This window comes from Paramisgurnus dabryanus, chromosome 8 (assembly GCF_030506205.2).
Source record: "Paramisgurnus dabryanus chromosome 8, PD_genome_1.1, whole genome shotgun sequence".
Lineage (NCBI taxonomy): Eukaryota > Metazoa > Chordata > Actinopteri > Cypriniformes > Cobitidae > Paramisgurnus > Paramisgurnus dabryanus.
In genome coordinates, this window is record NC_133344.1 from 42,757,179 (window position 1) to 42,776,614 (window position 19,436).

Consider the following 19,436-nt stretch of genomic DNA (forward strand, 5'->3'; position numbering starts at 1 on the left):
TTGAGCGCAATGCTAATGGTCTAATCAAATTCAATGGATTATGCTAAGCTATGCTAAAAGTGGAAGCACCAGACCCAGAGGTCGGCTGAATGGATTCCAAAACTGTATTTTCGGTATTATAACGGTATTATAATAATTTGTATTTTTCAAAAAGGTGGAGTGTCCCTTTAAAGCATCCAGGCTGATGTAGCCTGGACATTAAAAATGTATGGTGGCAAACACTCAGATTAAAATGACTAAAGCTGATTCATGACAGATGTGTCTTTTATTCCTTCGTAGATCATTTCATCAGGAAGAGGTGTCCACCCGTAGTCTGTCCCTGTGCTGTGACCTGCTTTCATTGGTCTGTCAGACAGCTGTTGAATACTGTGATGATGCGCTGGAGAGCCATCTGCAGGTCATTGTGGGTACTCTCACAGCACAGGTCACTGAACAATCTGCCATATCTCAACAGGTACGAGTTTATGTTATTCTTACTGCCTGTAAACCTTGTCCATTTATATTCTCGAGTGAAAACACTTTGATAGGATGAAACCTGACATTACTGTAGTAATTTATTCTGTTTTTACTTCCTATGAAAAATAAGTCCACATTAAAAGCTCATTAAAATGAGTGAAATTGTTGTGTCACTAAGAAAATAATGTTGATGTATTGTAAGCATACCATACATTGCACAAATGTAGTTTGTGTTGGTATGAAACATCAGTGCTGTTGTTCCGTACACGTGGCTTTTAGGTCCTTCGCCTGCTGCGGTTCCTGGTGATGGAGAACCCAGAGAACAGGATGCTGAGGAAGTCCATACCCCTGCTGGAGCCTTTTCCCGACCGGCCCGCCTTCAGAGAGCTCAGAGCCGCCCAACATGCCCTCAAATACAACTCAGGAGCATTCACCCTCAGACAGGTCAGTATCTGCAGGAAGTAATCCTCGAGGGCTGAAAACCTAGTGTATGAAAATTGTCGTTCCTCAAGGGAACACATTCAGATCTCAGTGTTTATACTGTAATCTATAAAATGCTAGTATTGTTACTGAGTTAAAATGATCATTCACCCCAGCAATCTCCCACCTCTAAAAATCCTTTAAAAAAATCTTTATTCAGTAATTAAAAGAATTAAGTAGAAAAGCCAACTGCATTTTCCTGAATTTTGTTGTCATTTCAGGAAATTGAGCATTTTCTGTCGGTTACTTCGTGTGATTCGTTGCCATTGACACGTCTGGAGGGATTGAAAGATTTGAAGAGACTTCTTCACAGCCATAAACAGCAGATCGGCCAGCTACTGAAAGAGTGCCACAGTCAAAATCACATTTGTGAGCAACTTTTTATACGTACATACTTAGAAGTTCACTCACAACACCACACATAAATAGATATGTTAAAGTGTGATGAGCTATTATAAAATACAACATTTTATAATACTGGTGTATTGGTACACTACGTCAAAAAGGCATATCAATTTCTTAATCTTTATGTTGCAAAAAAGTTTCTGTTTAAGTTTCTGTTATTTATTTAACTACCCAAAAGCCTCTGAAAACCTTGCTAACTTTATTTAGATTGTTCTCAGGCACAATACTGTACTAGCTGTGTATTATGACCCTGGTGTCTACTTTGTGACATGAAGTTTATATAAAATATGTTGACATCTGATGTGTGTGTTTGTGTAGCTGATCCTACAAGCTCTGTTCTGCTTAAGCTGGTTCTGAACCTTCTTCAGCTCTGCAAAATTGCCACCAACCACCCTGGAGGAAAAGACATTTTGGGTAATTTACTTTACTGGTAAATGTTCAACCAAAATAATTTTGTTTTTATTAAGACACTATACATGTTGTATGTTCAGAGGCTGTTGGGAGGTGCTTAGGAGAACTTGGACCTGCTGACTTGTCAACCATTGCATTGCATCATGGGAAGGATCAGCTGTATGCTAAAGCAGCCGATTTGTTTCCTGAAGTTCCTCTCCAGTGGATCTTTATTATTTTGAACTGCATGGACAATGCACTCACACATCACAGGTACAACAAAAATCTTTGCATTTAATTTAGCATTGTTGTCACTGAATTTTCTGTATTAGTAAATATTTTCGATTACATTAGTAAAATGGGTTGCGGACCTTATTTTTCTTGACTTTGAAACTTCTCAACAGCAAGGATCTTTTTGCATATAAGCGCTACTTGTATGAACTCCTTAGCAATTGAATATTCTGTATGTAAGCGATAATGTACACGGTTGTTATTGCAGAATAAATCTTAGAGATTTCTGGCTTATTACATGGCTACTTGCCATGTGAGTAAATGTTGATTTATTATTTATCGGCTCATTTATAACAAATGGAAACATTGCACAAAGAAAAAAGATGCAAAGTTCAAAAATGACAAATTTGGTTTAATGATAAAAAATATAATCTACATTATTAATAACGCAAATTTGTATTGAATTTATTTGTAAGTGCTAAACTGCAACTGTCAATATGACTTGTAGTACCTGGATGAGGCTCTGTTATCAGTTTCAGGCACTGACCAATCAGAATCAAGCATTCCAGAGCACTGTTTAATAATATGTATAACATCTCTCCCTTGTTTATTTCAGTATCGCCGTACGTCAGGCTGCTGGTGTGTGTCTGAAGAACGTCCTGGCCACTGAATATGGTATTGAATTCGGGGAACTGTATAAAAGTAAAAGGGACCCAATGCTGGCATACCTTAACCCTTTCCGCTCTGCCAAGAGACGGGCAAGTCTTTACACTTCTTTCAAACGTTTACTTACTCATTCTTAATTTATTTCTTATTCTCTGTATCTTTTCCATGTAATTGTGTAAGTATAGAATGAATGTAAACTCATGTGGCATAACACAAATGTAACTAGAGAAATTATGTTGTGACTAGAAGCATCTAAATGAAATAAAATTTTTATATTTCATTATCTGCAGCTTGGTTCTCCTTTAACTAGAACTTGCAAAATCTTAGTGGTATTTTATCAAGAAGGTTCTTAAGATTTTACCCTGAGATCAATTTTAAAGTATATGTAAGAAGTTAACATCTATTCTGATCTCTATTGTAATGAAATGAGTCCTCTGTTCTTTTATACAGGAGCCCACTGTGACTGTGGAGGTGACTTCAGAGTCCAGAGACAGACTAAACAATCCTGACCTGTGGTCTGTACAACCTGGTGGACACAGGAACTGGTTGAAGAGTCTTTGCATGGCTCTGTTAGACAGTGGAGGGGTTCAAAATGAAGCTCTGCTTCTCACCAGACCTTTATGTGAGGTACATCTAATAAACTGGAGCCCTGCATTCACACACAGTTGTGTTGTTTGATGTTTCATTTTTAATCAAAGGGATGGATTAAATGCAGAGGTCACATTTCAAGCAAACATGTCACTTTCACTTTAACAGGTGAAAACAGATTTTTGCCAGAGGATGTTGCCACTGTTTGTTCATGATATTCTTATGAGAGATGCGGATGGTTCCTGGAGGCAACTCTTATCCACAAATATCCAGAGTTTCTTTAGTCAGTTCTGCAAACCCTCTACACCCACCAGCCGCCCCACCACTCCCATGCTCTCAGATTCAGGTAATTAAATGTGTTAAGAGTGGCACTAAAAGTGAATTTGTTACCATTGTAAAAAAATATTTTATTTTAATGGCAAGTATATTATCTGATCCCATGGTTATTAACAGGGAAAACAAGATTCTGCATATGGTGTTTAAATGCTGTTCGACAACTTATTTTTTGTTAAAAATTTACACACCGGTTCAGGGTTTCCCGCAAAAAAAGTGTTAGTTAAGGTGGTAGGGTTGGGCAGGTGGGTGTGACAATCAAAGGGGCATGATGAAAATTAAAATATTTTTATTTAAAACACTCAAATAAAACTTCATTTTGAAGAAACTATGACAGAAAATGAACACATACTAGATTATTAATAAATTAAATATTTTTACCTCTAACGGGAATAGCTGCGTGATGAAGTGAAACTAAAGGGTTAATAAACACAAACTAAAGCAGATGTTGTAGAAAGTCAGGCGAACGATGATAGATGGCGCAAAAATTGTAAAAGCGGATTATTTCCCACTATTAATTACATTATCTTAAAGGATTGTAACAACTGTAGCATGTAAATAATGCACATAAATAAAGTGAGCAAGAGCGCTCAACAATTATATCTAATCAACAGGCACGTGAAACCTAGCTAGCAGTTTGCTCAAACAACAAAATCACCGGCTAACTTACTTTAAATTTGCAAGAACTATAGACGAATACAATAACAGGCTTAAATAACCCCAAAATATAAGTTCACTTACAGTGCTCACGGACACGCGTTTTATCAACTGGCCATCCTCCAGACATTACAGACCACGTCTTTCTCATTTCGTCCGTGTGTCCGCGTCTGTGCTATTCTCTGAGATGCACTTCACGGCCTTTTGTTCAGCTAATTTTTTTTGGACGACCTGCTTAAGGCGCTAGGGTTTCCCAGCTTAGGCGGGCTGCCGGTTACTGAGCCATGTTGCTGAGCTGGAAGACCTTTATCAAAGATTCATGTTTTATAAGTCCATTTATTTAATGCTAGCATTCCCCAAAAATATGTTTTCTGTTTGTAATGATATTTGCAACAGTATTTTAAATATTAGTAGTTATCTGAATACAGAGTGTGTGATTGGATTGGAGCAGCAGAAATTTCCGCTCCGGGATCAAATCATTCTATAATTACTTCGCTCCAGCTCCACACCGGGTTTATAGTTTCCCTATCTTCGCTCCTTCCCTGCTACCTCCTGACTTACTCCTTGCTTCATGTTTGCTTTACGGACAAAATTTGTGCCAAATTAACACTCTGAAAATGCATTCAGTGTTAAATAAATATGCTATTCTGGGAGATAAACATCAACTTGCTTTATTGGAACAGTAACAGTAGCCCAAGCCAATATTTTTCATGAGTCCACTATTTTAGCGATTATAACGTTATCTAAATAACAGTCATTGGCCCGGTTTCATAGACGTAGGTTAAGCCTAGCACAACACTTTTTTATCCAGACTAGTCCCAGCAGGGCTCATCTGCTAAAATACATATTTCCGGGGCTAAATAACACATTAATGGAGTAGCTTCAACCCGCGGACATGAGATACGGCCCACCAACAATGTTAAAGTAGCCCAATTCTGCGGATTTGGCAACCTTGGGTATCCGCATCGGCAAGTACTAAATATGAAGTATCGGGATTGGACTCCTACTGTAGTGAGACCAATGGACTTTTTGGTATTCATTCCAGTTTACAGTGTAACTAAACTCATTTTTTTGGTCACAAGCTCAGGTGCTTTATGTCAATATGAGATTCTTTGTTTTTTAACAGATATTATGTTTAATGTTTTTAACAGGGAACACAGATATTGGAAACCAGGTTGCAGTAGATAAGCCCTCTCTTCGTAGCATGCTGGCAGTCATAGACTACCTGAGACAGCAGGGTCGACCTGTCACGCAAAAAAGGTTGGATTTTTTCACCATTATAGTCTCTGTGGATATAGCTTAACAGTTTTATAATTATTTCAATGCTCTAGATGCAGTAATTGGAATATTGAATGTAGACTGTGTTTTGACAGTAATGAATATGGGACAGTGTGTGATTCAAACTTCTGGCTGGATCTGAATTATCTGGAGGTGGCTGGAGTCGCCCAGTTGTGTTCTGCTCATTTTACTGCTCTCCTGTACTCTGAAATCTACGTAGATAAGATCAGATCTGACATGGAGCAGAGCCGAAGGTATTGCCAAAAAGGTTTTGCTTGTATGATTATATACAGTACACACTCTTTATCCCTCAAATTGCGCAAATTGAAAATGGGCCCAATGGCAAATTCAAATTCAATGTCATCAATTATTCCTTCCATACAAGTGATATGCATTACCCTACCAACATCCATTGATGTGAATGACATTGTGAGTGGAAAAAAACTACTTAAATAAAATATTTGATACTTTTTTCTATAATCGAAGTTTAAAAACAGCGTACCACACTACCTTTATTTAAGTGACTTCAGAAAAATGCCTTGTGCTGTGTTTTTTATATTGCTAGGAAACCACCAATGCAGGTGTCCTGTCAATAACATATTTAAGCATGAGTGCTCTTTTGCAGTCATATTAGCAGAAAATGTAAAACGAGGGTGCTTGCTCTGATCTATATGTGTCTAGTGTAAACTCTGCTCATGTATTATTGTATCAGGTCTCAGTCTCGAGCATCGAGGAGAATCACATTTGAAGAGGGCAGTCAGACTTTGTCCATTGGTGCTGTGAATATAAAGAGTTTAGAAGACTCTGGCATCAGTCTACAGGTGAGTGATGCAGTATAATAATGTGTAGATATTAGCTATTGTTTCAGTATTGGAGCTGTCACTCATCCGTAATGTATTCTGGACAATAAGCCTACTTTATTCATTACATGAATGACTCTAATTGCAAATCTTATGAGATTAGTTGTAATAATAATAATTGTGATTATAATTGATTGGTCTATAGTTCCTGAAAAGCACTGTGGGATCATCACTGAGACATACCGTATTTTCCGGACTATAAGCGCATCATTCAAAAATGAGTCATAAAGATGAAATAACATATATAAGTCACAGTAGACTATACGTCGCGTTTATTTAGAAAATTATTTCACAAAATCCAAGCCGAAGAACAGAAATTTAATCTGGAAAGGCAAGTTCAAGTAACCAATAGCAGACAAAACAGCAGGCTGAATAGATGTCTGTACGTTAAAGTAATATTATCAGTTATTTAAACGATAAACCATAGCATACAGAACTTACCTGGAAGGTTGAATAGGCTAAATTAACTGAATAAGGCAACTAGCGTGAAGTTCGCATACTCGTCATTCTACATTACAGAATCCATTGAATTACAAAAATAAAGAAGCAGCATATGGTGGACTCTCGCGGCTGTAGACGGTAATGTTGTCTCTAAATGTCATAATTAATTCATACTGACTTACAATGCGCACATGACTATAAGACGCAGCACCAACCAAGTTATGAAAAAAAACGCGGCTTATAGACCGAAAAATACAGTACGGTATTCATTATTTTTGATGCACAATAATATTTTGTTACTGTTTACATGTCTAGATTTGAGTTTTAAATGGCATATTATGATTTTGTAATAATTTTATTATTTTATTATTTGTGTTGTTAAAATGTGCTGTTTTATAATTGTACCTTTTCTTTAACTCTTTCCCTGCCATTGACGAGTTATCTGCTTTAGGTAATCCGCAATCTGCTTTACCAACCTTATAAAACACTATAGCACATACACATCCAAAAGCAGGAAGTTTTGATCATTGTTCTAAATCGGATCTCTAACAAAAGTCCTTTACAGAAAATCATTACTTATTATACATATTACCTTAGCTTTGTGTTCAAAGTTTTTTATTTTTTTTACTTTGAAGAAACCTACCCATTTGAGAGTTGATAAAAAAAGAATAAATGAAGATAAGATGAAATTTTTTTCAAAGCAAGAGGGTCTGTTCTTTCGTTTGATATATTGCATGTTTATACAGTATATTTAAAGAAGAACATTTTCTGGAAGGCATTAAACATTTGTGAAAATCATAAACAATGCTGGCAGGGAAAGAGTTAAATTGAATTAATAAATTAACATTCATTAAATTTATGCCATCTCTTTTGATTTGTCTCAGGATCTTCTGATTGAAGTGTACAGGTGTATTGGAGAACCTGACAGTCTGTATGGTTGTGGAGAGGGCAAGTTAATCAGTCCTCTTACTAGGTGAGACTTTTCATTAGAGGTCATTGTAATATGAATTCAATTTACAGTAAATATATATACCCAGCCTCAGGCCATTCAGAAATACAGGCTTTGTTGGCCGAATTCATTAAGAGTCTGATAAAAAATACAGGACACATGTCAGACAGGGTTTTGCATCTGAGCTGTTTATTTGTTTGACAGAAATGTCGTACACCCCTACCATAAACCTAGAATATGACTGGTTGATAGGAATGTTATTTAGGATTAAACCTAAATAAACCACTAAATAAACTATATTTTGTGTCTCCAGGATTCGAACTTATGAGCATGAGGCCATGTGGGAAAAGGCTTTGGCTTCATATGACCTTCACTCCAACCTTCCAGAGGTCACACGACAGATCGGCATAGTGGAGGTACATACAGTATAATCTATGATATCCTGAATGCTTATTGATGAATCTGTCATCATTAATGAGGCGATGTTTTCTCAGGGTCTGCAGAACTTTGGTTTGTGTAGTATTTTGAGCACATATCTCCATGGGCTGGAGAAGGAAGGTGTGGAGTGGAGTCCTGAACTTCGAGAGCTACGCTTTCAGGCCGCCTGGAGAAATACACAGTGGGACTGCGATCTGCCTGAAAGGTGCGTGGGTTTGTCTCCATCTATACAGTAGGGCTGTAACGATTCAATCGCGGTCCCCAATACAGATGCAAATCGATTCTGAATCGCAAGGCTGCGATTCTTTGTTTCATGCACAGCTTGTGTGTGTACTATGGCATTTTGTCAGTATGAAGTCCTTATCAGTCTAAAATCATTATGAGTCGGAGTTTATAACGTGCATTTAAAAAAGCAACACTCGTTAAACAAAATCATTCAAAATAAAAAAATTTTATCATGAAAATACCTGAAACAATTTGAAGAACAGCGATATACAGTAAATATTCCTGTAGACATTTCCTGGAATAGTGTTTGTAATGCTACTTCTTCTGTGGCACAAAGGGAGTTTCTGCACGAGAGCGCCCCCTGGCGTTCGGATGTGCCGGGATTTCACCGTAATTAATTCAAATTCATTCATTGAGAAAACGCGCATTTGCACGGTTAATCGTTACACACCTACAATACATGAGAATTCTGTAATGAGCTTCAGTTATAATCAGACTTTGACATATTGGTTATGTGCCATGGTCCAGGAAAAAAGGTAATATGTTTGTTTAATGATGTTTTAATGTTTTCAGAAATGAGAAACTAAAGCCTGGTATCAATGAGTCCCTGTTCAGTGCACTTCAGGTTCTGCGGGACAAAGAATTATCATTGTTTGAGCAAACCCTTAACTATGCCAGGTAACCAGAATTCACTTTCCTCTTTAACTTAACACTATAGATCCTGCACATCTGAATTGTTTGTGTGTTTTAACAGAGGTCATGAGGTGGAGGAGTTGTGTCGTGGCAGTTTGGAGGCTGTGTCTTCACTTTATCCTGCTCTCTGTAACCTGCAGAGAATTTCTGAACTCCAGAGTGTCCAGGATCTTTTCACAAGGTTTTATTACACTAGATCGTGTCACAGTTTTTCCTTCTATGATTATGCATCACAGTTCCTGAATTTTACATGAAGCTTTTCTCAAAGCAATCAATCACCCAATCAAGTTTTCATATTTTCTGAATACTATTGAACTGTTTCTGTGTCTGTACAGTGAAGAGGTTCAAGGTTGCAAAAAAAAAAAAACGTTTAAAATTTGCCCTTTGAGACTTTGGCCTGGATTTCACAAACGTTCTCTTGTCATTTTAGTCTAGCATCGTCTTGAGCTTTCACCCTTCTATGCTTTTTAAACAGTATTGAAGGAGTTTACATCTGTGCTGGACTCTTACTGGTTCTTTTCTTTATTATCTGGTTCATTTAATATTTTTTTAATTAATTCAATGATATTTTCATAAAAACAAATGTATTATGTTGGCACATTTATATTTTTTCCCTTAACATTCAGATTTATAAGTGACCATTAACGATGATTGATTTGTGCTCTTGACAGGCCAATAACTGACTCCAGTCTGAATGAGGTCTACAGGAAATGGCACCAACACTCAGATCTTTTGACCGACAGTGATTTTACCTTAGTGGAGCCTGTTTTAGCCCTGCGCTCCTCCATACAGGAAGCCCTGATTTCCTCAGCGACAGACCTTGACCAGAAGAACTACCTGATATCAGCCTATTCCTCACACCTGATGGAGCTCTGCAAGCTGGCTCGCTCTGCAGGCAACACACAGGTTTGTATGTGCGGTACACTTATGTGCTTAAAAAGTGTGAATGAAAATGTTGTCAATAATTACTCAGCCTCTTGTTGTTCCACACCGGTAAGACCTGCGTTTATCTTCAGAACACAAATGAGACATTTTTGATTAAATTCAAGAGCCTTTTGAGTCAGCAACACAACTTACAACTTTTAAGGCCCAGAAAGGCAGTAAAGACATAAAATAGTCCAAAATACAGTGGTTTCATATTTATTTCACAAAGTTAAAAGAATAGTTTTTGTGCTCATAAAGTCTCCAGTGCATTAATAACAAAGCAGCACATGCATGTGTTTTAAACATTTATTGTGTTTTATTTTTGACAATGGGCTGTTTAATTATTCGAAAATAATGTACATCCAATTACCCATGTATGTACGTTATTTTAGAAAAATTTATATATTCAATATATTTTTCAATACACTGTAGAAAATTGTGAGTAAAAAAGGAATGTAATAATTTACAAAACTCATAAACTTCTATTTTATTCACAATAGAATATAGATAACACATCAAATGTTGAAAGTAAGACATTTTGAAATGTCATGCAAAATATTGGCTCATTTTGGATTTCATGAGAGCTAGCAATAAGAGGCCAGAAAATTTTAATGTACATTTAAATACGACAGCTACAAACAGCTGAAGGACCCATTTGCAGCTTATTAGGTCAATTGGCAACATAATAAAAAGAGCCTGTCAGATTGGCAGTGTCTGTCAGAGGTCAAGATGGGCAGAGAATCACCAATACCCCCAATGCTGCGGCGAAAAATAGTTTTTTGAGTTTCTCAGAGAAAAATTGCAAAGAGTTTGAAGTTATCATCATCTACAGTGCATAATATCATCCAAAGATTCAGAGAATCTGGAACAATCTCTGTGCGTAAGGGTCAAGGCTGGAAAACCATACTTGATGCCCGTGATCTTCGGGCCCTTAGACGGCACTGCATCACATACAGGAATGCTACTGTAATGGAAATCATAACATGGGCTCAGGAATACGTCCAGAAAACATTGTCGGTGAACACAATCCACTGTGCCATTCACCGTTGCCGGCTAAAACTCTATAGGTCAAACAAGAAGCCATATTACAACATGATCCAGAAGCACAGGTGTTTTCTCTGGGCCAAGACTCATTTAAAATGGACTTTAACAAAGTGAAAAACTGTTCTGTGGTCCAACAAATAAAAATTTGAAGTTCTTTTTGGAAAACTGGGACGCCATTTCATCCGGACTAAAGAGGACAATGACATCCCAAGTTGTTATTAGCGCTCAGTTCAGAAACCTGCATCTCTGATGGTTTGGGGTTGCATGAGTGCGTGTGGCATGGGCAGCTTACACATCTGGAAAGGCACCATCAATGCTGAAAGGTTTATCCAAGTTTATGCTCCCATTCAGACGTCGTCTCTTTCAGGGAAGACCTTGCATTTACCAACATGACAATGCCAGACCACATACTGCATCAATTACAACGTCAAGACTGCGTAGAAAGAAGGATCTGAGTACTGAAATGGACAGCCTGCAGTCCAGATCTGTCACCCATAGAAAACATTCGGCGCATCATAAAGAGGAAGATGCGACAAAGAAGACCTAAGACAGCCGAGCAACTAGAAGCCTGTTTTAGACAAGAATGGGACAACATTCCTATTCCTAAACATTGGTCCTCCTCCAGCTGTTCCTTATATGTACATTTAACTTTTCCGGACTCTTATTGCTACCTGTCCCAACTTTTTTTTTATGTGTAGCTCTCATGAAATAAAAAATGAGCCAATATATGGCATGACATTTCAAAATGTCTCGCTTTCAACATTTGATATGTTATCAATATTCTATTGTGAATAAAATATAAGTTTATGAGATTTGTAAATTATTTCATTTCTTTTATTCTCACAATTTCTACAGTGATTTGGGTTTGTATATAAAGAACGAGTACATTTTCTTAAACTTTTGACCGATACTGTATATCTATGACTGATTCATGACACCAGTGTTTAACAAAGTATGATGTAACAAAGTTTAACAAGTGCTGCTTTTGTGTATATGTGCCGGAGACTGACTTTACGAGCCCAAAAATATTCTCCTCGCTTCAAGTTTGAACCACTATAGTCACAAACAGGTGTGGAATGACAGGAGGGTAATTAACAAAAAATTCATACTGAAATAAACAAACACTTGTAAGTCTTGTTTATGGCAAATGTTATGTTTAGGTTTATCTAATCTTGTAAGCTTTACCACTTCATAGACATAGATAAGAGGCTGTGTGACTGACTTGTAAAACACTGACATGTGCTGTTAGCTTTGAAGGAGTCTTTTTAAAAGCAACATCCATGTTCCAGAACACTTCTGGTTATGTCTTATCACACCAAACCCGGTGATTTAAAACATGTTATATTTCATATTCATTCTTGATCTCACAAGTGTTTGTTCTTCCAGCTGGCAGAACGAGCAGTTTTTCAGATGAAGCAGCGAAGCGTGGCAATGGCTGGTGCCGTGTGTTCGTGGGCCTGGCAGCTGGAGGAGGCACAGGTGTTCTGGGTGAAGAGGGAACAGGGATTGGCTCTGGGGCTACTCAAACAGATGATCCACAAACTAGAGGATCTGGTGAGCGGGGTTAAGATGGACTCTGTACAGTATAGTCCATTTCAGTTTGGTTCATTTTAGTTTGTAACAAATGGCAAAAGTACTCGAGTGCGTGCTGAATAAATGTGTTTATGTGAGCAGGTGTGTGTGAATCCTGCTTTGGTCCCGGTGTATTCCGAATGTTTGAGACTGTGTGGAAGTTGGCTGTCTGAATCCTGTCTGGAAAGCCCTGCTGTTATACTGGACAAATATCTGGAAATGGTAAAATTCTGCAAGGGATTGATGGGAAATAAAGGGATTTCCAGAACAAACAGCAAATGCTATGTGACACTGTGTCAGCTGCCATAATATTACTGTAACATATCATATTTTTCAACATAATGACCATTATCATCCCGTTCATTCAAGTGTGTTTAGTATCTTATGACATCACTGTAACATGATATCACCACACTGCTGTTTTGTACACGTTGGATGTCTGTAAACTGTCAATGCTGGACAGGCTGTTGAGGTGATCAAGGAGCATCATGGCGGTTCAGACGCTGAACTCCAGAGCCAGAAAACCCAGGCTTTCTTCTCGCTGGCCCGTTTTTCTGATGCACAGTACCAGAGCATTGAGAACTACATGAAGTCATCAGAGTTTGAGAATAAGCAGGCGCTCCTGGAAAAGGCTAAAGAGGAAGTGGACCTCATGCGAGAGAGGAGGGTCAGCAATAACAGGTTAGCATTAGAGAATGCATTTGTCAGATGCTTTTAACCTAAGAGACATACTCTACCGCTCAGTATGCTTGTTCCCTGGGGATCAAACCCATGACCTTTTTACTCACATGTTGTCGTTTTTATAATTTAATTTGTAATTGATTATTTTTTCATCAATTCAGTCAACCACGAACCACCAGGGATTAGGTTTACAAGCACGAGCAGAGGGAGAGTGAGAGACAGCGAGATGACAGAGAAAAAACTAGCGTGTCTGTCTAACAAAAGCTTTTGTTAATAAATGTTTTATTTTTGGTTTAATATAGTATAATATAATAAAGTGTGTTTGTCATTGTAGGATGTTACTTATTCTAGGAAGTTTTTATTACATACTGCCATCGCTCTTCATCGTTCCTCTCCTCATCTGTAAATAATCTTTCGCCCTCCGTGCATAAGCATACAGCAGAAGTACCCAGAATCGCCACTGTGATAATAATTTTGGTTGCCGAACATTCGGTGCATCCCTACAATTTTAAATGTTAGGTTTTTTTTCATGTGCAGATACACTGTGAAAGTTCAGAGGGAACTTGAGCTGGATGTCAAGGCAATGGCCAACCTGCAGGCTGACCGCAACCGTTTCCTCCTCAAAGCTGTGGAGAACTACATTCAGTGCCTGGAGCTTGGAGAGGAGCACGACACCTGGGTCTTTAGACTGGCTTCCCTCTGGCTGGAGAACGCTGATGTCAAAGCAGTCAATGACTTGATGAAGGTAAGACAACATCTATAAATCCAAAAATTGATTGGTTGATTTCTTCGTGCAACTGAAGCGGCCAACACATAATGAGGTTTCACTTGTGGGTAATTATTTATTTTATGTCGTAACTGGTGGTTTGTGTGTGTTTGTGTTAGAGTGGTGTAAAGAAAATTCCATCATACAAGTTCCTGCCTCTGATGTACCAGCTAGCTGCTCGTATGGGCACAAAAGTCTCCAGTTCACAGGACGTGGGCTTTCATCATGTTCTGAATGAGGTAACCTTGAGCTCATGGTTTTGTTTTTTTATTTAAATTTGATGAGTTTGGACTCGCAGCTAAAGTACATACCATCTTCAGCTGATCTGTCAGTCATCCCTTGACCATCCCCACCACACTCTCTTCATCATCTTGGCCCTGGTCAACGGCAACAAAGATGAGAGTTTTTCGCGTAGCCGTTCATCCAAGAGCAGTGCGCGCCAACCTTCACCTCTGGATTTGGTATGTAATGTATATACAACCCTATACATTTATAAGTAAGGGATAATCCACGGCCAGCCATGCATTAAAGGGTTTTAATGCACGACGTAGAGGCGAAGAACCACCCGACGCGTAGCGAAGTGCATTAAAACCCTTTTAATGCATGGCTAGCCGTGGATTATCCCGCTTATACCTTGGTTATTTGCCATGTTAAAGCTGTAATTAATGTTTACAGTGTAATTTTAACCGACAGGTAAAAAATGACGGTCATCTTCTTAAGTTAAGGCTCGCACTCCGTCCGCTTTAAATAAAGTAGTGCCATTGTATTGCATTTATTTAAATGAATTATCATATTTATTTAAATTCATTAAATAATTTATGAATGACAGCCAACACTGACAGTGACAAGGCAATCTTTATTTGAACTAATCATTTATTTAAATGAATTATGTAAAGTGTGAAATAAAACCGACGTCTCTAACCACGATTACTATATAAGGACACATTACATTTATTGAAATGGATTAAATTAAATGAAAACAAAAATCAAACAGTTGGAAATCTCTCTCGCTCTCTCTGCAAGTGTAACTGTGTTACTATGGTTACCAATGTTTATAGTAGTGGATTAATTTCTAACTTTAATCAAACTGACTGGAACTACCTGTGCGTTAAACGGTTTTAATGCACACCTTCCAGCCAATCAGAATCGAGTATTTAAACAGACCATGGTATAAATTAAAAATAGTTCACACAAAAAACATTTCTGTCATTCACTTCTGCTATTTCTCTGTATGTGAGCTCATTGCATCCAATGTATGTGCATAGCGCATGTCATTTACCCGGTTTAAGAGTGAAAAAAGAGACTCTACCTCGTGAGATTTCCACAGATTTGAATACACGCTTTCCAATCTGTTGTTGACCTGCACTCTTGTGAACATGCACACACAAAAAATATTCACCATTCGCTGCCATTGTAAGAATAAAAACGTAGCCACTTTAAAAAATATCAGTTTTTGTTCTGCAAAACACTAAAAACCCACAAGGGAATGAAAGACACTACAGTAAATAATTAATACATTTTCATTTTTGGGTACTGAGGCTACATTTACACGACAATGAGTGCGTTTACATGCACAGAATAAGCGGATAAGTATTAAAAATCTGCTTATTATAGAAAACTTTTTTCATGCGTTTACATGCAAATCAATAAGCCGGCTATGCAGTCAACTGCGATTACATGGGACTTGGAGAATTATCAGTTTTCTCGCAGGCAGTGACGTCACCACCTATAGTACATAATAGTCGATCAAAAAGCCGACGGCATATCTGTCTTAAGCTGTACTGTTGTATCTCTTCTCATGTCTGCAGAACCTGTAAATGTAACATAAGCTTCTACTTTAACAGTTTCTCTCCCAACTGCTGTAGTAGAGCGGAGACTTTTATGCATTACTTTGCACTTACTTCCGCGTGTGACGTTTATCTTTCATACACGGAGACATGCGCACATGGACAAAACCGTGAGAAAGCCGGTTAAGGTGTTTACATGCCACGCAAAATCGACGTAATGAGCAAAAAACTACCTGTGCCGATCGGTTTTTGCTGACGCCGTTTATGGGCTTTCCCCGATTAAAGAAAACCGTTTTACGCGTTTACATAACCCCACGTGTTATCAGTTTATTAAGAATAATCGGCGTAAGACTGTGCATGTAAACGCACTCAATGATGTAACACACAACTTAAACATTTTTCTTTGGCATTTTTGAAAAATGTCACATAGACATGACAACACTGTCAAAAAGATCCACATTTACACAAATCCGTGAAGACTATTAACTATTAACGCTGTATTATGCATCGCAGGCCAGTAGATGGCGATGTTACTTTGTAAAGAAACACTTTACACAATTACTCATTCTTCTATAGAGCGAAAAATACAAACAATTAAGATGGCTAAAGCATGAAGCAGTTTTTTTTTAGACGGACAAAGAGTGGACTATAACGTAGCAAGTACACTTTGTTGGAGAAGCGTTAATAAAGTATCTTTAGCAGCACAAACAAGATCATGTAGGCCGCCATTGTAGTTTTGCCTACACTCGCGTGTGTCTATAGACCGGTATTAACACATAGTTTACATGGACAAAACAATGCTTCGTTTTCAAAAACCTGTTATCAAAAGTTAGCGTTTTCAAGACCCTTAAAACGCTGTTGGGGTGTAAACAAACAGCCAAACCTTTCATAACTTTTAAAGAAATTTAACATAGTTGAGGGAGTATTTGAAACCTTGAGCCTTAAGGTTTGTTAAATGTGTTGTAATGCAGGAGCGTGCTGATGTAGCTCGAAAGATCATTGACGTGGTTCGTAAAAAGAGGGCCAAGATGATCAAAGGCATTGAGACACTCTGCGATGCCTACATCACTTTGGCTTACATGGACGCCAGTCGCCATAAAACTGAAAAGAGTGAGTAAATGTCTTCAGTCAAGCATTTCTGTGTTATGTTCTTTTGGTTTCCATTCTAGTTTGAGCTTTATACTCGTATTCTTTTAAATGTGTCATTATAGTCAATGTAATAAAGTTATACATGTTTTAAATGTTACATACATGTTTGGGTAATTAGAGTGTTGTGTGTTTTGTACAGAAGCCATACCCATCCCACCTGAACAACCTATTATGCAAATTAAAAACCTTGATGATGTCATCATTCCCACCATGGAGATCAGGGTAAAAAGTTTAATTTCCTTTATGTGCAGAGATGACACGTAAGCCATTTTTATTTGCAGAATACAGTGTCCTTAAGAAGTATCAAGACACTCAAACCACACGTAGGAAAAAAACTAAATAGCTTTTAATTAAAAGAATTCAAACACAAGCACACTGACATACATTGCAATAGCATCACGGTGACCAAAATGTTATTCCTGATCTGTGATTTTTCCTTATCCCGTCCTCAGTTATCCCCTGTCATTAGCTATCTGCCGTTTACATAGTAAATATTCATCTTATTAACTTAATTACTTAAAGCACAAAATGTCTGCTCATTTGCTCATGTAGCTGTTTATTTAGTTTACAGCTACTAGTGTTGTGTTTACATACTTTGTCAAGTGCAGCTCCTTTTTTTGTGTTCTAAAGAAATAAAAGGAAGTCATATAGGATTTAAACAGCAATTGGAGAAGTGATGGCATAAGTTTCATTACTTCAATGAAAATCTAACTTGTATTATTTAGGTGGATCCATCAGGCAAATACGAAGATCTTGTCACTGTCAGTTCATTCAAACCTCACTTTTACCTGGCTGGAGGTGTGAACCTACCAAAGATAATCGACTGTGTGGGCTCAGATGGCAAGAGCAGGAGACAGCTAGTCAAGGTCAGGTCAACAGGTTAAGATGAAAACTGTTTGGTTTTTACAGTTTTGGGGTTTTATTCTTTATATTACTTGCCTGCCATAATTGTTTATTTGGTAATTATTAATTATAAAAGGGTTCAGTGCCCACATACTGGAAAATAATTTCAAATTCTAAGGCGATTTATTAATGTTTGTGATATGCCATGATTTTATTCTCTGTGAACCTTTATTATGCATAGACTTTTTTATTTTACAGTTTACCAATTCAACAGTGGGTCTTCTCGAAATGTGGCAAAGTCTGATGGGTCAAAATGTAAAAAAGCTATGCTAATATCTGGTCAAATGTCTCTTGGCCATATTCATCCTACTAAGTTGCTTTTGAAAGCCATCTTTAAATTTTTTGTTTAATCTTTGACCACTCGTCTTGACAGAATTGTTGTGGTTACACTAAATTTGTTGGCTTTTTGACATAAACTTGTTTTGTTAGCACAGTCTACAGGTTTTAATGGCGTTAGAGTCAAGTAGGTATGGTGTTCTTCAGGTTAAAGGCCTCATGTCTTTTAGCATCTACTTATTTCATCACATTAACCTGTATTTACCACATTGGGCTAATTATTCATCAAAGTTAGATAGCTCTTTCAGGGTGTCATGGAGGGGTGCATTGTCCACAGCTCACCTGATGGTCACGGGGTCCCTCAGGGCTTAGTGCTTGGACCACTCCTCTTTTCCATCTACACAACATCCTTGGGACCTATCATTCAGGCCTATCATAAAAAACTAACTTTCTCTCTCTCCCAACAGGTAATCTGTAACTTGCTATAAGCATTTGTTGTACTATTGACCTCTTAAGATAAATTGCTTTATTGCTTTCTAATTTTTGTAAGTCGCTTCAGATAAAAGCATCTGCTAAAAGCCTAAATGTAAATGTCTTTGGTGGTTTTTGTTGACCATCCTGATCAAATTTATCTCCACAACAGGTGATAGTTTACCTTTTCCTCTCAAGTGAAACATTGACATTGCTGTGCCATGCACCTTTTACATAGACAATTGTTTGCACAGCTGATCCTGCAACTTGTAACTGCTTTGAAAAGCTTCAAGTGACTTTTCTGACTTGTTGATGAAGTAACCACCTTTTTACATCCATGCAGAGCTGCTTCATCTTTCCCATAATTGTATTTAACCAGCCCAGAAAGATACAATCATTGTCTCTCACAGACCTTTGTCTCTGGTGTTGATCCAGCAGATTTGATTATATTTCCAGAAGATCCATTATAAACTTAAACAAGAACAAAACATAAATGCATAAATGTTTTTTTGTGACAAAGATGCACGTCTTCCAGTCATACCATCACAGAAAAAATAAGTACAATTTCCTGACTGTTGTGATTTACAAGTACACAGCTGTAAATTGAAACCCTTGTAAATGTTATACATTTTTTTGACACAGGGTCAGGATGATCTGAGGCAGGACGCTGTGATGCAGCAGGTGTTTCATATGTGCTCCACACTCCTGCAACGTAACGCAGAAACGCGCAAGAGAAAACTCAACATCCGCCGCTACAAAGTACAAACCCTCCC

The 19,436-nt window shown here is 37.8% G+C and overlaps 1 protein-coding gene across 2 annotated transcripts in view; it reads left to right on the plus strand.

Annotated features, from left to right (window-relative positions):
• atm (ATM serine/threonine kinase) overlaps positions 1 to 19,436 on the plus strand; it is a 60,263-nt gene that overhangs the window by 33,895 nt on the left and 6,932 nt on the right. For both annotated transcript variants that reach the window (XM_065281874.2, XM_073815633.1), the window contains exons 30-56: positions 280 to 454; positions 736 to 900; positions 1,158 to 1,305; positions 1,660 to 1,755; positions 1,833 to 2,004; positions 2,579 to 2,720; positions 3,079 to 3,255; positions 3,385 to 3,562; positions 5,358 to 5,466; positions 5,580 to 5,738; positions 6,197 to 6,305; positions 7,670 to 7,758; positions 8,048 to 8,150; positions 8,229 to 8,377; positions 8,971 to 9,075; positions 9,152 to 9,271; positions 9,762 to 9,996; positions 12,445 to 12,612; positions 12,733 to 12,852; positions 13,094 to 13,311; positions 13,849 to 14,056; positions 14,197 to 14,316; positions 14,398 to 14,538; positions 16,836 to 16,974; positions 17,153 to 17,235; positions 17,739 to 17,879; positions 19,306 to 19,422. In XM_065281874.2, the coding sequence (XP_065137946.1) occupies positions 280 to 454; positions 736 to 900; positions 1,158 to 1,305; positions 1,660 to 1,755; positions 1,833 to 2,004; positions 2,579 to 2,720; positions 3,079 to 3,255; positions 3,385 to 3,562; positions 5,358 to 5,466; positions 5,580 to 5,738; positions 6,197 to 6,305; positions 7,670 to 7,758; positions 8,048 to 8,150; positions 8,229 to 8,377; positions 8,971 to 9,075; positions 9,152 to 9,271; positions 9,762 to 9,996; positions 12,445 to 12,612; positions 12,733 to 12,852; positions 13,094 to 13,311; positions 13,849 to 14,056; positions 14,197 to 14,316; positions 14,398 to 14,538; positions 16,836 to 16,974; positions 17,153 to 17,235; positions 17,739 to 17,879; positions 19,306 to 19,422 (3,886 nt within the window). The remainder of the gene's footprint in view (positions 1 to 279; positions 455 to 735; positions 901 to 1,157; positions 1,306 to 1,659; positions 1,756 to 1,832; positions 2,005 to 2,578; positions 2,721 to 3,078; positions 3,256 to 3,384; positions 3,563 to 5,357; positions 5,467 to 5,579; positions 5,739 to 6,196; positions 6,306 to 7,669; positions 7,759 to 8,047; positions 8,151 to 8,228; positions 8,378 to 8,970; positions 9,076 to 9,151; positions 9,272 to 9,761; positions 9,997 to 12,444; positions 12,613 to 12,732; positions 12,853 to 13,093; positions 13,312 to 13,848; positions 14,057 to 14,196; positions 14,317 to 14,397; positions 14,539 to 16,835; positions 16,975 to 17,152; positions 17,236 to 17,738; positions 17,880 to 19,305; positions 19,423 to 19,436) is intronic.